General features: G+C 46.0%; 1 protein-coding gene and 1 long non-coding RNA gene across 3 annotated transcripts; one reads left to right on the forward strand and one right to left on the reverse strand.

Moving 5' to 3' along the window:
- LOC128342401 (transcription factor Sp5-like) lies at positions 1–17,331 on the reverse strand. 2 transcript variants are annotated; one of them, XM_053289667.1, is made up of 3 exons: positions 17,200–17,331; positions 7,183–8,159; positions 1–320 (listed from the first exon to the last, which is right to left on the reverse strand). In XM_053289667.1, exons 1-2 carry the CDS (start codon positions 17,251–17,253, stop codon positions 7,227–7,229), a joined length of 987 nt encoding a protein of 328 aa, XP_053145642.1. In that variant the 5' UTR covers positions 17,254–17,331; the 3' UTR covers positions 1–320; positions 7,183–7,226. The 2 variants fall into 2 exon arrangements, with proteins under 2 accessions (XP_053145642.1, XP_053145641.1); XM_053289666.1 differs by lacking the exon at positions 1–320 and having other exon boundaries at positions 6,717–8,159.
- Positions 3,322–17,222, forward strand: LOC128342402 (uncharacterized). Its single transcript, XR_008314954.1, has 7 exons — positions 3,322–3,431; positions 10,173–10,340; positions 11,912–12,020; positions 12,286–12,439; positions 14,190–14,335; positions 16,154–16,214; positions 16,999–17,222. It is a non-coding gene; the product is annotated as an uncharacterized LOC128342402 (long non-coding RNA).
- Positions 17,332–18,771: the final 1,440 nt, after the last annotated feature.

An 18,771-nucleotide genomic window follows, 5' to 3' on the forward strand; every position in this document is an offset into this window, starting at 1 on the left:
CCTTTTTTTTTGCTCATGCTGCTACAACTGAGCTCTCTGTTGTCTCTTAGCATCTGTGAGAGTTAACATCAGCGCAGAGATCTTGCTGTCAGTGCAACCCCAGTGCACAGAGCTGTCCTGGTTTAATAGGATTGGGCTTCACATGGCAGGGACAGGAAGAATGGGTTCCGTCAACTTCCTTTTTATAACAGAGGCGGCAGAACTATTGAGGAGATGCAAATGAATGAAGCTGGGCTCTTTTACACATCAAGGCCTATTTAAGAGAGGATGATCTACTCAAATGTTGATCCTTCTGGCCTTACAGGCCTGCCAAAAGTCTTCTGTAAGAAACAGACAAGGGTCATTTTCAAGTTTATGTTGGCCTTGGGCTGAAATAAACCAATACAGTATACAGTACATTTTCAAGGAATCAACATTTGCATTCTGTTTTCTGCATTCTGGAATTTACAATGGCTATTCAGCCTTTCACCTTCTAACCTACATTAACAATATTCATGTGTACACACCAAAAGACATTTTTATGTGTGAAACACTCAAGAGATTCTGTTTTTGAGTAGTTTCCTTCCTGCTTTGGGGTGTGGCAAGTCTCAGAAGCTGATCTCCACATTACACAGAAATAATGAGGTGCAGACCACTTCAAACTGTAAGTGGGAATTCCTCTTGTTGTAATACTCCCTTGTGTTAAATATTCCCTGCATGTAGTAAACAAGCACAACCAGAAGAAAGCTTTCCAGATGTGCCGAGGTTACTACTGAGCCAGCGTGGTGTAGTGGTTAGAGTGCTGGACTAGGACCAGGGAGAACCGAGTTCAAATCCCCATTCAGCCATGACACTAGCTGGGTGACTCTGGGCCAGTCACTTCTCTCTCAGCCTAACCTACTTCACAGGGTTGTTGTGAAAGAGAAACTCAAGTATGTAGTACACCGCTCTGGGCTCCTTGGAGGAAGAGCGGGATATAAATGTAAAAATAATAATAATACTGCAGGGAACTTTTTATGGGAGAGGAAGCATTAAAAAATATGACACCTGATGTGGTAGTCTGAAATGATACAATGAGGGCCTTTTTTTAAGGGGAGTGTGGCAAATGCCCCTAGACCCCTCACACGGGAATCTGAGGTATGGTTCAGTATTTGAAATGATCAGATTTATTCTTTCATTCAAGGCAGTAGAACTAATCAATATAACTCCAGGATCAAGAGTTATTTTAATATTTTGAGCTATTACATTGACACAGCTTGCGCTGGCTTACATGCTGCACAATGTTACACACGCAGTGGAATGTAACATTTTCACAGCTGTGCAAGAGTGCTGTTTTGAAGCACAAAAATTGTGCAAATGAAGTGTTGACTGCACATTATATATGTATTGGCTGCACTGTTGCACTTGATTTGTGAAATTTTTGCACTTGCACAAATGTTACATTTCACCATGTGTGTAACTTTGCGCAGTATGTAATCCAGAGAAAGTAAAGTATGGGGTGGGGGCTCAAATGAACATTCTGCTTCCAAGCCTCTCAGAGGCTTTAAAAAGTCCTGGGTACAATCCAGAATTCTACTCTAAAATGGAGTCCTATTCTAAAGTGGAGTCTTCCTCTCCATTTTAACTCCATTAAGTCTTCCTGTACAGCTTTGTTATGGAATTGAGATGTGCAAACACCTTTCTTGGTATTCCTTAGTTTTACTGCCTCCACAATTTAGGTTTTTGATTCCCCACTTGCATATTTGTAGCTCTCTGAGGTACGAGGGAAAGCACGTCCACGGCTAGGAGATTGTCGGTGGGTGGCAGGCAGGGAAGGAACAAAATATTTTGAGTGGGGAATATTGATATCCAAAACACATACATCCTAGGTCCTATGCCAGGAAGTCTGGTTCTTCGTGCCAAGATGTGGCTACAACTCTCACACACTCTTTGCATTCCTACAACCGTACAACTTTGGACACTCCATCTGAATGCCAATAAACGCTTGTTGTTGCTGTGGCTTGCTTGGGACAGAAAATACAGGGGTGGTTGTCGAGGACTTAGCAGGTGTCTGTACATGGCTGATGAGTGGGTAGATTGTCCTATTATACCACATACCTTCCAGGGAGTGCAACAGTTCTTACCGTGCAATACAATGCATGTTTACTCAGAAGTAAGGCCCACTGATGCTTATACTCTTAAGTGTGTCTAGAATTGCATCCTTAATGCCTACAGAGGAGGAAGCAGCATCATGGAGTAAAGGAAAGGAATACATGGGGTGGGGGCTGCTGAGGTAGATGAATGGGGGAGCACTGAGGATAGTGGTGGTGAGAGAGACTGAGCAAGCTCGCAGTGGCTGGGTTGCATCACTTGGTTCTCATCAAAAGAGGTGGTGAGCTGTAACTTAGTAGTAGAGCCCATGGCTTGTATCCCTGGCATCTATCTCTTTGTAAGGCTAGAAAAGATTCCTCTGCTTGAGGCCCTATAGAGACACTGCAGTCAGTATGGCCAAGATGCAGGTTTCATAGCGGCTTCCCTCATACACACAAAATTTAGGTAAATTAAACTGGAGGTTTATTCAGCAACAGCTCCATTTTCTCCTTTTCCTTTCTGACTCCAACCCCCCCCCCCACTCCAAGGATCCCCACTGGGACAAACATCCAAACAACAAAACACAAAAGATAACTAGAAAGAATACAACAATGTACCAATGGTCCGACTCTGTAGAAGGCAGCTTGCTGTGGTCATAAGAGGTTAGTACAATGTATAGCTTTCATAGTAGGCCTTCACAATTTGTCATCATATGGCCAATCAGCCATGTATGGTGGCCCACCACAGACGGTTTGTGCTGCCTGCCTAAGGCCACAAAAGAGCAGCCTTTCCTTAGGAGACAACACATTTATATCCTGCCTTTCCCCCCACTCTGGAACTCAAGGCAGCTACACAGGCGTCCAATCAGTTTCCCATCCAAGCACTAGCCAGATCCAAAGCAGCTTAGCTTCAGGAAGATAACTACATCCCATAACTTCAGAGCAAATCCTAAGACCACAAACCTAAAACCATTAGTTGAGAATTCAAATGGGCCTTGGAGTTACAAACATGAGTCTCACTGCTCTTGACAAAATGGTCCCTCCCACGTGCCATAGCACAGATGAAAAGATGCAGATTCATTCAGTGGAGCCATTTTAATGGATTGGTTTATGTACAAGCTACAGGGGCAACTGCAGAAGCAGCTGCATGTCTCTCCATTTTGGTTGCAGGACAGCTGACACCCATAACACAGCTCGCATAGACACACCAGGAGTGTCATAGTCCCAAGAGTGATGTCATAATAGATGGCCATGAAGACAAAGGTTATGTGGTTCCCAAGGCAATAGGAGAAAAGGTGGTGGCAGCTCCTGCTCTCCAGTCTCTAGATGGAATTTGGTGTGGCGAAATCATGGTGGGAGCAGCTGGAGGTCTTTGTTAAACAGGTGTGTGTTTGCATTAGTCCGTCAGTTCTTACGTGTTAAAAGTAGTCAGTTGTCTGTACATGTGTTCTGCACATGTTCATATAAATGCTGATGCATATTTAGCTATATACAACATGTATGTACAAAAGTAGGTCTTCTGGCTGAATGTGCCGCTGTTGAGAGTTTACTATCCCAGGTTTTATTATTATTATTATTTTATTTATTCAATTGCATCTAGACCAACCGTTGAATGTGGAATCTGCCACTGATATTTCCATGAAGCGGAAGGGCAAGCTGCACCATGTCTCACAATCCTATGGTAGTCAGTACCTTTTTGGAAAGTCAAATCCAAAGTATGAGATACTGCCATTTTCTAGTCTACATACACAGCCTGCCCCGACCCCTGGGCCCTTATCGATGGAGATGTGCAGCAGGCCCTCCTGTCCTGTCCTGCTAGCCTGTACTAGTCCTGGCACCCATGCTGCAACTTAAGAACATAAGAACAGCCCTGCTGGATCAGGCCCAAGGAAGCCCATCTAGTCCAGCATCCTGTTTTGCACAGTGGCCCACCAGATGCCGCCGGAAGCCACAGGCAGGAGTTGAAGGCATGCCCTCGCTCCTGCAGTCACTCCCCTGCAACTGGGAGCCTGAGGCATCCTGCCTTTGAGGCTGGAGGTGGCCCACAGCCCTCAGACTAGTAGCCGTTGATAGACCTCTCCTCCATGAAGTTATCCAAACCCTTCTTAAAGTCATCCAGGTTGTTGGCTGTCACCACATCTTGTGGCAGAGAATTCCACAAGTGGATTATGCGTTGTGTGAAAAACTTGATAGTGCATTAGTGCCTCCCCCATGCATCTGTCTCTGTGCTCCTGGTTTTCTTGTGCAGACTCTTGGATATCAGGTACACACTTTTGGGGAAGTGACCTGGACAGAGTTCTTACATTGGCCATCTTCTGGCCTGTTATCTTGCAACATCTTTGTCAACCTCTCCTTCAATCACAGGCCAGAGCTACATATGCAGCAGAACGAGGTAGAAAACTCTGAGGTGTACCGCTTCTGACTGCAAGTGGGGGAATCAAATGCTCTCCAACATTTGTTTTTTTTAAAGCTTGCCGGTAGAAAACTACTACAGCAGGGAAAGGGCTGTGAACTAGGACCTTTCTCCCTACAGTGCTAATTTCTACTTCAATTTTCTACTTTCTAATTTTCTAATTTGAGGTTTGTTTGTTTTTTACAAGAAGGGCGTTCAAAAACAGAGCACTGGCAAACCATCCTGCAGTGGTATTGAACACTACCAACACACCTCACTGTGCTGCAAAAAGTTATTACATGATCCTCGAATTTGTTTCAAATATTCCCTCTCCCCAATTCCAACACTTTCTCTGTACCCCCATATACTGGGTGTAATCATGCCAATCTAGTGTTTATTACGAAAAACTAAGTAACTCCAAGCCTGGGAGGAAGAAGCATGTGTGCGAACGGAGGAAACATGAAAACATTTGTGCCAGTACAGAGTGGAAGGGGACCAAAAATGAAGTGAAATGAAATGTGAAAAGAGGGTTGGTTTGGACACACCCTGAATGTAGGGTTGTCAGCTCTGGCTGAAGCTATTCCTGGAGATTCCATTCAAGCACAATATTGTTCACACTGTATATTGATGCTGATTGCTGGAGACTCTGGGCGATCCCAGAGGGTTGGTAACCCTGCCTGAGGTGTGTTGACTTCTATGTTTGATAGTGTATTCATCTTTAAAGGGAGGTCTACGCAGAACCTTTTTGCACTCAAATTCATACAAACAGGTAAGTCCCCTTCCCTCCATGTAGATTACTAGGCATCAGTGGCCAGCATCCTGATTAATGATTCATGATTGGGATGCAAGAAGCACTGGAGCTGCTGCACATAGCACTCCCATCAGCAGCACCGGTGTTTCTCATATAGCACTCACATGTTGTTAGTCAGGATATTGACCAATGGGAAGAGCTCAAGCATAGCCTTCTCCTTGACGTAGTACTTTTATGTGTGCAGGGCATTTCCTGTCCTCCGCCCCAAGGAACAGAAGAACATCATAACAGGCCTGCAGGATCAGGCCCAAGGCCCATCCAGTCCAGCATCCTGTTTCACACAGTGGCCCACTAGATGCCACTGGAAGCCCAAAGGCAGAAGTTGAGGGCATGCCCTCTCTCCTGCTGCCACTCCCCTACGACTAGTATTCAGTGGCATCCCGCCTCTGAGGTCGGAGGTGGCTTATAGCCCTCCAGCTAGTAGTCGTTGATAGACCTCTCCTCCATGAAGTTATCCAAACCCCTCTTAAAGCCATCCAAACTTGTAGACACCACCACATCTTGTTGGCTACATCTAGGAAGCATTCAACAGATTTCCCACATCTGGGAAGCATTCAACAGATTTCCCCACCAGCTATCTGAATTGGTAACAGTCCTATTCCTCCTCATCTACAGTTTATGTGAACTAGGCCTCAGGTTCTGTCCTGAGGCCTAGGCACAGAACAGCCAAACAATATGAGATGGATGGAAGACTGAAAAAATAATCCACATTTCTAGATGCCCGCATCAGATGTTTTGGAGTCAGCATCCAATTTGTAGGCAGGAGCCTGGCATAAAGACGGAAAAATATTTCAGATTCCTAGGCCTCAACATCCAATATTTAGATCCCCCCAGCCCCGCCCCCCAGTACTGTGCATATATGTATGTGGTACAGGGAAGGGAAGGAGGGGAGAATGGAGCTATACCATCATTACGACACTACTAAGATGGATTGCACTGGTTTGCATGATGGATCACATGTGCTGAATGAGCATACTTCCTACCCACCAATGCCTTCATAGGAACATGCCATTTTAGAGTCTTCATTCACTTGTAGTCTTGTGGGTACAGATGTGACTTGATTGTGAATTTATCTAAATGTATCTAAGCATTTACCTGATGGTGCCTTTATTTATTGGTGCCACTGTGTTTGCATGTGCTGTGTTTCTTTGGGCACATCCTTGAGGTCACTTAATCTGCAGAAGTCACTCCTTAACCTGCTTTAACTACCCTGCCATAGTTACAGTGCATGTGTATGCTGTAGTGTAGGCTCCGAGGGGATGCACGGGGTCAGCACGCGTTTCTGATCTTACAGAGCACTTCCAGAGTGCAAGCGTCAGTCCCGTGGCATAATAGCACGTGCACTGAAGGACTGGGGGAGTTGTATGAGGACTCCCAGTCTGTCCCCACAGAGCCTCCTTATACACACACTTTGTTAGGATGTCAGTCAGGCTGTTGATTGGCTGGACATTTTACACTCTTTCAATGCATGTATTTAAAGTGAGGGTTTTAAGCCACTTCCGTGACAGAGCATTTCCACACCACAGACTAAAAAAGTGGCTTAACAATCATTCCCCCTTCCCAGGAATGTAGGGCCGCTAGGGTTTCTTAACAGATAATTTTCAGCACCCCACCAAACTACAATTCCCAAGATTCTTTGGGGGAATCCCTGGTTACTAATAGGGCTGTAGTGCTGACAGGGAAAAGGCCTTCAGGTGGGACGACCTTAGGTTCACCGTAGCCTTCTCATTGCTTCCCTGGACTCACTTCCGTCCTTGTTTGTCAGTTTGTCAACATTTTCTTTCTCGTTAAGTCATACTCCCCGCCCCCTGCTTTAGTCATAAAACTAGATGGGGGTGGGGGAAACATGGGAATGGGGAGGGGGAAAGAGTCCTTCCTTGTCTTGCAGCTTGATAAGCCCCAGGCGGGCTAGATGTCCAGTCCAGACCCACCTTCTAGGCGACGCCTTCTCCACGCCGGCCTCTCGGCCCCCTCCTCATTCTTGCTTGATGCCCACGGTGGCTGCCACCCCCGCCACACCCCGCAGCCGCTTCCCCTGGTGGGTCTTGACATGCTTTGCCAGGTGGTCACTCCGCATAAACCTCTTGGGACACAGCTGGCAGCCAAAGCGCTTCTCCCCTGTGTGTGTCCGAAGGTGCCGCTGCAGCTCGTCCGAGCGGGTGAAGCTCTTCCCGCAGTAGAGCCAGGAGCAGATGAAGGGGCGCTCGCCCGCGTGCCAGCGGAGGTGGGCCTTCAAGTGGGATGTTTTGCCGTAGACTTTCCCGCAGCCTGGCAGGTGGCAGACATGTTGCTTCTTCCTGCCGGGCTCTTCGTTGGCCCCGTTGGCTGCCTGGCAGTTGGGGCATTTGCAGCGGCGGCAGCGGCGGGCCGGACCCAGCAGCCCTTTGGGAGTGCTCTGGAGGAGGGCGGCAAGCGGGGGCTGGGGGCTTAGGACCAGGGGTCGGCCCAGGGAGAAGTTGCCTGGCTGCTGCAGGCTCCACCAAGGGGCATCGTCAGGGGAGGTGGTGCCGGGACCCGTCGGGCCCAAAGGCCGGGGGCCTTGCAAGAAGCTGGAGAAGTCCTGGGCCTCCTGGAAGGCATAAGAGGGGTGCCCTGTGGGTGCCAACATCTTGACGGGCGACAGCTCAAAGGAATAGGTGGGCTCGGCTGGCGGGGTCAGAGGCAATTCATGGGCGGAGCCGCTGCTGCTGCTCGGGGCCACCTGCCCATGGTATGGCATCTTGGGCAGCCCAAAAGCCATGGTGTGGGAGCCTGACGGTACCTCATTGCTCCAGAGCTGGAACATCCCCACAGACTCATAGGCTCCTGGGGTGCTGACTGAGGAGTGGGGAGCAGTGGGTGCTGCTAAAAAGGCCAAGGTAGGAGGGCAGACAGTGACGTCTTCTGGGGATGAGTTGGGGGTCCGGTCCTGAGACAGAGAGAAGAAGACTGAGCAAGAGCACAGACTTTAATCCTCCTTAATCACAACATGCATCCTGTACCCCAAACCCTGTCCAAGCATGCTGCCATCTCACTTGTGGAGACCTCTCCAGGTTTTACTTCCTTTATGGTGCACGGATGACATGAACAGACACAATTGTAACACTTCTGCTATATCGCGGCCATTGACTCAGTTCCTATTAGGTGCTGGTATGGTTCCCAGACTACGGGAGACACCTCTATCGGGTAGCAGCGATATAGGAAGGTGCTGAAAGGCATCATCATCTCATACCGCGCGGGAGGAGGCAATGGTAAACCCCTCCTGTATTCTACCAAAGACAACCCAGGGATCTGTGGGCACCAGGAGTCATCACCGACTTGATGGCACAACTTTACCTTTACATGTCTAAAGACTGCATGGGGATGGGGCCATAACTCAGTGGTAGGGTATCTGCATGTGGAAGGGCAGAGGTTCAGCCCTGACATCCCCAGGTAGGGCTGGGAAAGACTGCTGCTGCCTGAAACCTTGAAGAGCCGCTGCCAGTCAGTGTAGACAATACTGAGCTAGATGGACCAATGGTCTGATTCGGTATAAGGCAGCTTCCTATGTTTCTATGCATCCCCATGAACCTGTGAACTGCTTAATGAGGGTCATGTTGCATTGAGCCTTGCCACTGTTTGCATTGGCTTCCAAAAGGAGGGGGCTGGCAAGTGGCTCTCTTCTTTGGCCCACAGCTGCAACATAGGAACATAGGAAGCTGCCATATACTGAGTCAGACCATCGGTCCATCTCGCTCAGTATTGTCCACAGACTGGCAGCGGCTTCTCCAAGGTTGCAGGCAGAAGTCTCTCTCTCAGCCCTATCTTGGAGATGCCAGAGAAGGAACTTGGAGCCTAGATGCTCTTCCCAGAGCGGCTCCATCCCCTAAGGTGAATATCTTACAGCGCTCACACTTCTAGTCTCCCTTTCGTATGCAACCAGAGTGGATCCTGATTAGCTTAAGGGGACAGACAAGTCATGCTTGCTACCACAAGACCAGCTCTCTTCCCTCTCTGCACCAGGCTGTTGGAGATGAACTTCCAGTGCATCGACCTTTTGCACCAACTGTCCTAATGACCACTGGGTCATTGGGAGTCGAGACAGTGAGTCAGGGTCTCCCTAGCTGTCCCTACTCTATGACCCCTGAACTGACTCTGCAGCACTTCCTGTGCTGAGTCACAATCCTTCCTTTCCTCCTAGAGAGCAGATGGAAACATCTCTCTCTCTCTCCTTACCTATCCACTATGTAGTCCTTTAGATTAGATATAGGTCTTTCCTATCTAAGTGTATTTAACCAATAAATGTTTAGTCATACGAGGATCTCCATGTGTTTTCTCTAAATAGCTGCAATATCCAAGCCATCCTCTGCTACCTACTCTGTAACTGGAGTGTGTGCTCATTCCTTAGTGCTCTGATGTTTTACCTGTTGTGGGTAAAAATCAACAGCCTCTAACACAGGCTGCCATGGCTGGGAATCATTCCTAGCAGGAAGCAAGGGTGGGCAGAAGTGCCATATGGTTTGTGGGCGCTTACATCACACGGGTGGCACAAGACTGGTAGAAGTACAACCAGTTCATACTGGTGTGGGGAGCAACAGTGTGGGAGGAGGCCATGGCCTTCGCGTCCTGCTTGTGAGCTACCCAGAGGCACCTGGTTGGTGCTTCGGGGAAGCAGAATGCTGTGCTGGATGGACCCCCTGTCTGAGACAGCAGTTATTTTCTTAGGTTGCTATACTAATGTCATACATTTCTGATATGAACTCCTGCAAAGGGACAGGTTTACACCCATGTTTACCTTCCAGCGATAACCCTACTACTATGAATCAGGTCAAATTATAACAACTTGGCAGCACTATTCCCCAGGATGTGGATGTGTGAGCGATGGGTTCCTATTCCACCACTTGTGCCGTTTGGTCATTTGGATGGAGCCCAAATGGTTTCCCCTGCTCCTCTTTCTCCCTAGTAAAGCAGAAGCAAAACAGAGAGAGCAGAGATGAACAAGGAGGCCCGTGCCCCCCCCACCCTTCCCTGTGTTTGCTTCGGATTCCCTCCAGCATTCTCAGCCTCTTCAGGGATGTCTTCAGAATTCCCAGCAGGCAACGCTTGGCAATACATGACAATTTTTCAAGCGGTGAGTGTAACATATAGCTAGGCGCTAAGAACTCAAACTGAGGATGGAGCTATCGAGATTATCCATGACTGAGTTCACACACGTTTAGGCTCCACCCCAACAGGGTCCCCAACTGTACCCCTTTACTTTCTTCTATATAACTTAATCTGTATTACAAGAATTACAAAGCACTGTACTTCGGGACATTGTTGGACTGAAAGAAAAACTTGGCTCTCCATCATGGACAGTGTGAGGTCCAGTTTACAGGGAGTATGCACTAAAGTGCAAACATGACTGGGTGCCCAGAGACCTCTCTCTACTCACACCCCACCCATCACGATGATGGGCATTTTGATAGCAAGTAAGCAAGCAAATTGTGATACTGAGGTGCATATGAAATGCAGCTGCACAGGTGTCACTAATATTGATCAGAAGATGCCAGCAGCATCCTTGGTTACACATCCCCTTTCCCCACTCCCGGCTTATATAATTTTTGTGAATGTTAATTTACATTTTTTAAAATTTTGATTTTTTTCTTTTCATTTATGTTGGAAGTCTCCCCTACTATACTGCTCAAGCGCAGGAGTGCTCCTATAACACTTGGAATACAGGAAATATAACAGGGACGTAGCTAGGGGAGAGGGGGCCGTGAGGGAGATAATGAAGAACATAGGGAGGGATGGAGCTGGAGGGTCTGGGTTCTTTGAACCCGTTTGCTCAATTATAGCTACGCCCCTGAAATATAATACTCCTGCACCAAGACCCCACCATTCAATGAATTGTTGGGGGCTTTTTTTTTGCTGGCAACAGTTGTTGAAGGATGGGTGCTTCCCATCTCTGGCACTGGTGCCCTTCTCTCCTACTTTTTAAAAATCAATTTTGTTTAATTTTCAAGTGGGCAGACTAGATATTGTCTGCCTACTGCCTTTGAATGTGGGATAGTCTCAACAATCTAGAAAGGCTGAGCTTTGTTTGTGAACAGAAAATCATGAAACAAGCCCTTCACACACAGACACACACACACACACACACCCCAGCTAAGCCCTACATTTCTCTGAAAGAGCAGAAACCAAACTGTTCTGGGAGTTGTGTGTACCTCAGGGCCAGCTTCAGGTTTCAGGGGCCCCTCAGCAAACTGCCCTCCATGGGCCCCTTCTGACCTAGGTGGGCCTCAAGCAAGTTGTTCCACCACCCCGGAGCTGATCTCTCAATGATCAGCAGCGGGCCCTTGGCAGCTGTCCGACCACATCCCAACCTCAACACCAGCCGTCATCATCTTGACACCAGCCCACCATAAAGAAACGAAAACTGTTTGCTGCCCTTAGACTAATCTAATCACTAGAGCACATTTGGGTTTCTTTCACTGCTAACCCTCCATTATATTAACAGTGGACTCAGCTCTCCTCGAGCAGCAGATGTAGCCCCAATAAAAGGGTACAAATTGTCCATTATTTTGTGCATTTTTACAAACATGAGAGAGTGCCTGAGATAGGCATCCAAATATCTTGAGCAGCCTCTGACTGGCAGTAGACCAGCTGAGGCATATTTCAAAATATCATCACAGTTACCTCATTTTGTCTTTTATCCTGTAGACCTACAAGGAGATAGCCTACCTATCCCTGACCTCATGGAAACATCAACTAAATTCTTTCCCTGTGGAATGGCTCTTTCTTAGCACACACATAGATCCTCAGCCTTCTGGTAGGTGACAGTCCATCATAACTGCCTATGCTGGATCAGACCATTGGTCTGTCCTCTGGCTGATCTCCAGACTAATGCTGTGCTGGTGCTATCAGGGAGGGCAATTGTAACTGCTCTTCTTCACTTCACAAGGTGCCTAATGATTTCTTGTCCTGGCCCCCCTTATACAAATGATCCTTGCGAGTTTTGAGAGTGGCATTATTGGTGGGTGGGGAGTGGGGGAAGTTACCAGCAGCCTCCTTATCTCTTCTCATGCTTCTTGCAGACTTTGCAAGGAGTTTGAGAAGTGCATGAGAAATTGGTCCCAAAGAGCTACTCCACTGGCAGCAGCAGGAGACATCTTGCCGTGTCCTGCTGGCACTCAATAATCCGCCACTGAAGCAGACTCTTCACCCCACCTCAAGGAACGACCACCCCAGGTAAGTTAGGATAAAGTATGTCCCATTTTAATCCGGGGGGGGGGGATTGTGCCCCACAAAACAGGATTAGTACAGAAGGATCTGTTTAGGTAAAGTGTATATGCTTTGGAACTACATGGTGATTCAGAGATTTTCCGGCAGTGTGAGAACGATGATATTATTATTATCTCTTGTTTACACAGTCAGACAGGTGTTATTGACTGGTTTGTTTTATCCAGACATCGAGTCCTTCCCAAGGACCTGGGATGGCTGAATTTTATTGTCAGTGTTGTTGCTGTTGTTATAGATATCGTTGCAGAATATAGGCTGTTCCCAGTAAAGCTGCTTTTTGTAATTGGCTGATGGTGATTTCTGTGGCCCCTATGGTGTTGAGGTGCTCTTCAAGGTCTTTTGGAACTGCACCCAGGGCGCCAATTACCACTGGGATTATTTTGGTCTTTTTCTGCCACAGCCTTTCAATTTCAGTTTGTAGATCTTTGTATTTTGTGATTTTTTTCTATTTCCTTTTCTCCTATTCTGCTATCCCCTGGTATTGCTATGTCGATTATTTTGCTATGTCGATTATTTTTATTATTATTATTATTATTTACATTTCATATATCCCGTTCTTCCTCCAAGGAGCCCGGAGCAGTGTACTACATACTTAGGATTCTCCTCACAACAACCCTGTGAAGTAGGTTAGTCTGAGAGAGAGTGATTGGCCCAGCAAGTATCATGGCTGAATGGGGAGTTGAGCTCGGGTCATTCCTGTAATATCGGGAACTGCAGAAATGGATCTCTCACTTTAACCTCAAATATGTCTGTTAAGTATAACAAAGGGGGTTTGACCCTGGAAGGAAGCAGAATGGATACTGCTCTGGGCTCCTTGGAGGAAGAGCGGGATATAAATGTAAAAAAAAAATAATAATAAGGTGGCAGTTAGTTTTGTGGTAACCAAGTACTGAAAGATCTGTGAACAAATGCCAGTGGTTAAGAGGCTAAAAAAGATCTGGGAGGGATATTGTGATAATATCATAAATTAATATTATGATATTAGAACAATGAACACATCATATGAGGATTTATTTTCTAAAATGTACAGAACTAATCTCCATATATTTTGTCTGGGAGCTCTAGCTACAATATGAATCACTGAGGCTCTTCTCATGAGTAGCCAAGACTGGGCTAGGGCAGCTAAGCCTGGGCTTGGGGTTCCATGGGAACCTGCAAGAGCCGACCAGCTCCTGGTGGTAAACGCCTGCCTCTTAAATGGTGTTAAGAGTGCAATTGCTCCCTTAACCACGTTTCCCTGACTGTCTCAGTGCCGGCTACTTTCAGCTGGCAACACTGAAGGCTGCCCACCCATCGCTGGGGGGATTCCCACAATGCACCGTGCACTTGCGCAGTGCATTGTGGGATTCTCAGAGGCTGGGACAAGTCCCGCCTCAGAGTGATCGGTCCTGCTCGTTGCTACATGGAGCAGGGCTGATGGTGTGGGAGTGCAGAATGCACTCCCACCAGGCTTCTATGGATTGTCAGGGGCGGGCAGGGGGAGACAAGGTTTGGGAAGCCTTCGCTCTGCCTGCCCGGTCATGAGAACAACCTTATGATGTCACTGCTTTATTGAGTATTTCATTGTATTATTTTTGCATGTCTCTTAAAATTTAATTCTAAAAATGACAGAGTAGTTATTGTTGGTTCCAGAAGACAAAATATTGGGGGCGGGGGTTTAAAGGTAAATCTGTCATCTTCATTGCATGATCTTTTGCAGGTCATCAAACAATAAGCAAAGCTTATTGCTCAGTGGCAACTGAATGAGGTCCTTTGCCACACAGAACAAGCAAGGTAGCCAATTCTCACAGCCTTCTCATTTATAAAACTGGATTACTTCCTACTGAAAATTCAAAGGAATACCAGGTAGAAAGCACTTGGGTATAAAGGGTATCTTGAGGGAGGAAGACAGGAGAATAAAAAACAATGACTGGAATTTAAAATTGGACTCATTTCAATTAAATATTACCTTTAAAAAAACCAATAAAGAGAAAGTGGGACATGGGAACCAGCTACCAAAAACAGGGCAGATTTTCTTTTACCTCTCAAGCCAACATTTAAACTGCAGTCCTATGCATACTGATTTGGGAGTAAGCTCCACTGAATTCACTAGGACTTGCCCAATATTTTTCCAGGCAGACTTCCAGATGCCATTACACCTAAGCTATTAGGGCATGGTCTGAGGGCATATGATAGAACCACTTTGCTGAAGCTAAGCAGCTCTTGGTCTGATCCATGCCTGAATGGATCAGACCACTCAGGAGCCTCACGTAGACTGCCTCCAGTTCCAGGATGGAAAGAAGGCAGAATGTCAAAGTAATATACTCTGATGGTGATTTCTGAAACTTATATGACGAGAACCAGCAAAAGAAACATGGGCTGACATTCTGCAGAGCATCATCTTGTGTGCATTTTTTAAAAAAGGTATGTGCAGTTCAAATGCAAGAATTGCACAAATTTAGTTGCCTCATGGTACAGCCGTTGGAAATAATGACTGTACCATTGCACAACGGGAATGCAAGAAACGGCGCAATCCTTGCATATATGAGAGCCAGCGTACTGTAGTGGTTAGAGTGCTGGACTAGGACCGAGGAGACCCGAGTTCAAATCCCCATTCAGCCATGAGACGTGCTGGGTGACTCTGAGCAGGTCACTTCTCTCTCAGCCTAACCTAGTCCACAGGGTTGTTGTGAGGAGAAACCTAAGTATGTAGTACACTGTTCTGGGTTCGTTGGAGGAAGAGCGGGATAGAAATGTTAATAATAATAATAATAATAATTATTATTATTATTATTATTATTATATATGCAAGAGTGCACAATTGTGTGCACGTTGCATTAAAATGCACGTGGGACGTGAAGAATGTCAGCTATTGTCTGGATCATACCCTGCCATCTCGCGAGCCTACTTATGTAGAGTCAGGTAGTGTAGTAGAAAGGCAGGATATCAAAATACTGAATAGACAAATAAAGAAGAGACTGAGCAGTAAAAAACCAACCTGGAAAGCTCCTTCTGCCTGGAGCTTACTAGGTGGCTTTTTACAGACAGGTCACCGTATCTCTTTCCCCCTTTTGCAAAAGGGGAACAATATCTATTAGCCAGCTTGACGGGCCTTTAGAAAGACTCCTGAGATAATTCATATGAAGGTCTTTGAGCTTCTAAAGAGTGATACAAATGATAAATGTTGTTGAAAAGATGATTTAGCCTCACACAGTTTAAGGGATTTGATCTAAGCGTTCTGACTTTGAGATGTTCCCATTCCATCCTGGCACTGGGCTACATGCAACAAAAGGATCTCAGTGGACAGACTGCTTGGATCATTCTATTGCCATAGAAGAAAAACAATATTTTTATTGGACAGGCTCCCGCCTCCTGCCACCCCGCCGTTGTTCTTTTGAATTACAGCATTTTAAAAAAATGTAATACCTAGCAGCTGAGATTATACAACAAAAATTAAAATATTAAGATCTATACTCAGATTATCATAAACAGAGAATGATCTGATTTTGCATCTGTCAAAAAAAATTCTATATCAGGTCCCAAACCAAGCAAACTTTTCAAAGTCTTAATTTACTATATGCTATTTTCCTGTCTGCAAATTGTCAAACATTTTAATGCCCATGGTTTAAATAATCATGCACATGTTTGTGAAGGTTTACACTTTTCCATTTTTGTGCTACCAAGATCCTAGCTGAAGCCATCCATTTAACAAGAAGCTCTTTTGAGGAACTTGAAACATCCCAAGGTAAAACAACTCTTGTTGTTCTGTAAAAAGTTACCTCTTAACTCAGGATCAGTCTGTTTTGATGTAAGCATATGCACACATTTGAATTACACAGATTTGTCTCTCAGAGTGATTGCTCAGCTGTTTCTTGAAGTAGATAGGCAGTTTTGGTGTTAGAAGCCTAGACTGGGTCACACTATGGCCAAGGTAAAATGATTTTGGGAAATGGGTGTTGACATGGACAAATGCATAGAGGATCCTTCTTAAAGGGCATTTGGGAAGTTATAGTTCTATGAATGCCAAGAATAAGCCACCTTTCCATCCTGTCTGATGAGGAATTCTGTATAATCCAAAAGCTTGCACACCAATAATGCCCACCTATACCTACCATCTTTGTTTTGTATCTTGATAAAATGCCACATCAGACTGATAAAATGCCAACACAAAACAAGACAGATGGTAGGTTTATTTGGATGTTATTGTTGTGCAAGATGATGGATTACACAGCCCTTAATTAGATGAAATTGAAAGGTGGTTTATTCTTGCGATTCACAGAATCATAACATCGCAGAAATGCAAGGGATCTAAATTCCAAATTGGAGAGCCATGGGCACCAAAGTTAACATATCATTCATTATTATTTGCATTTTGTTGTGCTGTTTTAAATTGTTTTATTCTGAATTTGTGTTGTTAGCCAGCTTGAGGGTATTTTAAATAGAAACTTGGGATACCAATGCTTTGATCATAATAATAATGTGTGTGTACCTGAAGCACCTAAAATCTAGGGTTGCTATCTCCCTAGCAGATTCCTGTGTTTTTAACAGCTGCACGACAGGCAGAAAAATCAACAGGTGAAAAGTCAACCCCATCACTCCATCCCTGTGACAATAAAATCGTCACCTGTTGAATTTCATCCAGGCGGCAGGCACAGATACCCTGCCGGGAGGGGGCGAAAAATGACTACTCTGTTCCAAGATAACTTAATTCCGAGGAGGAATCTCCTTACCTGCAAGAAAGAGTATAGGCTGTTATCCGTGTTCTGCACCGCCAGAGTTGCCATTGAGGTCACCAGAAACGAACTATCCGTGAAGAGAGATCATCACCCCGACGCTGGTCTCCAAGAGAAGCGGAAGAAAAGAGGTGACCGTCTCGCTTTTGCTGTATGAAATTCTTCTTTCCCCCTCAATCTGCATCTTTTCCCCTCCTGTGATCATGCTCCCACCCCACCCCCTCCCCCCGTTTTTTGGTTTTGTTTTTGGCTTCCTTTCAGCCTATCAGGAGTGGCGATTGGAGGCGCCTTTGAAGTCGGGCGAGGGAACCAATCATTAAAATAGATTGAATGATTTCAAAGAGGGGCCTGGCTAGATCTCCTTTAAGTGCCGGGCTCCCCTGCTGGGGTGCTTGTTACGCATGCAAAGGGGGTTGATTGAGCTTGTGCGATCAAGATAGCGAAGGTTTCTTGTTTTATCTCTTGAAAGGTGCCGTGCAAGGAGGCAGTGACGCGATTTCCAGCGGCAGCCACTTTTGCGGGGCAGAGTGTCCTGTCCCTCTCATCACGCGGGAAGGGACGAAATGGTGTTGCTCCCTATAGGGAGGGACAGCATTTGTCCCTCATGTGGGTGGCGGGGCAAGTAGCTGCTTGTTTTGCGAAGTTTCTGGCTGAAAAGTGCTATACCTTGAATATATTCTAAATAATAATAACGCTGGCATTATTCAATAGCATGTAATTCAACTCTGCTAACTTGACAAAGAGGCACTTTTTAACGTGGTGATTCTCTTTATTTAGCCGGCGGAGAGGAACTGGCCCTATCCACCCCCAGCACGGTATCTCCAGTGACTGTTGCAGGTGTCTATCGGATGTTGCTTTTTAGATTGTGAGCCCTTTGGAGACAGGGATCCATTTTATTTATTATTATTTCTCTGTGTAAATTGCCCTGAGCCATTTTTGGAAGGACAATATAGAAATCGAATTAATAATAATAATAATAATAATAATAATAATAATAATAATAAAATATAGGTCAATTATACCTAGGCTCTTGATTACCACTGCATACATCTCCAGGGGCCCCCAGCCAACCCCCCCACCCACCTGCAAACTTGTGTCCCGCATTCTGGCAATGACATGTTGAAATTTTGGCAACCCAACTGGACTGTTCACGCAGCATTCATCCATTTGGGAGTGAATGCAGCAGGGGCGATTAGGGCAGAGGGAGAGTTTCGGGTTCTGCCTACTAGTTCCACTCCGGTGTTTGGATAACAGGGGGGCTAAAGAAGGGCTGTCCTCTTTAGTACTGTTTTTAGAAGACTTGGGGAGGGCATGGTTTGGTTAAAACGGAAAGCAGTTAGGGAGTGGCGAATTCATTCATGGCTAATGTGAACCACCTTGGGAACTTTTTCTTCTTTTTGCAAAGCAGCATAAAAATAGTTTGTAATCTGCACAGCGCCTTGCCTTGTGTGGTGGTCCCCTGATGAGGCCAGGGAATTCTATTCAGGACCTTCGGCGCTTTTACCAATAATGTAAGTACTGCCTCACCCATGACTTCCATGCATTCAAGGGCCTCGTTTGTACAGACTA

Source organism: Hemicordylus capensis, chromosome 2 (genome assembly GCF_027244095.1).
Source record: "Hemicordylus capensis ecotype Gifberg chromosome 2, rHemCap1.1.pri, whole genome shotgun sequence".
In the NCBI taxonomy this organism is placed as follows: Eukaryota; Metazoa; Chordata; class Lepidosauria; order Squamata; family Cordylidae; genus Hemicordylus; species Hemicordylus capensis.

Excerpts from the sequence above, each read along its gene's own strand:
- LOC128342401 (XM_053289667.1), bottom strand. The coding sequence starts at position 17,253 with ATGGCAACTCTGGCGGTGCAGAACACGGATAACAGCCTATACTCTTTC. Across the intron at positions 8,160-17,199 it reads GCCTATACTCTTTCTTGCAG|GACCGGACCCCCAACTCATC; the intron begins GTAAGGAGATTC and ends TCTCTGTCTCAG.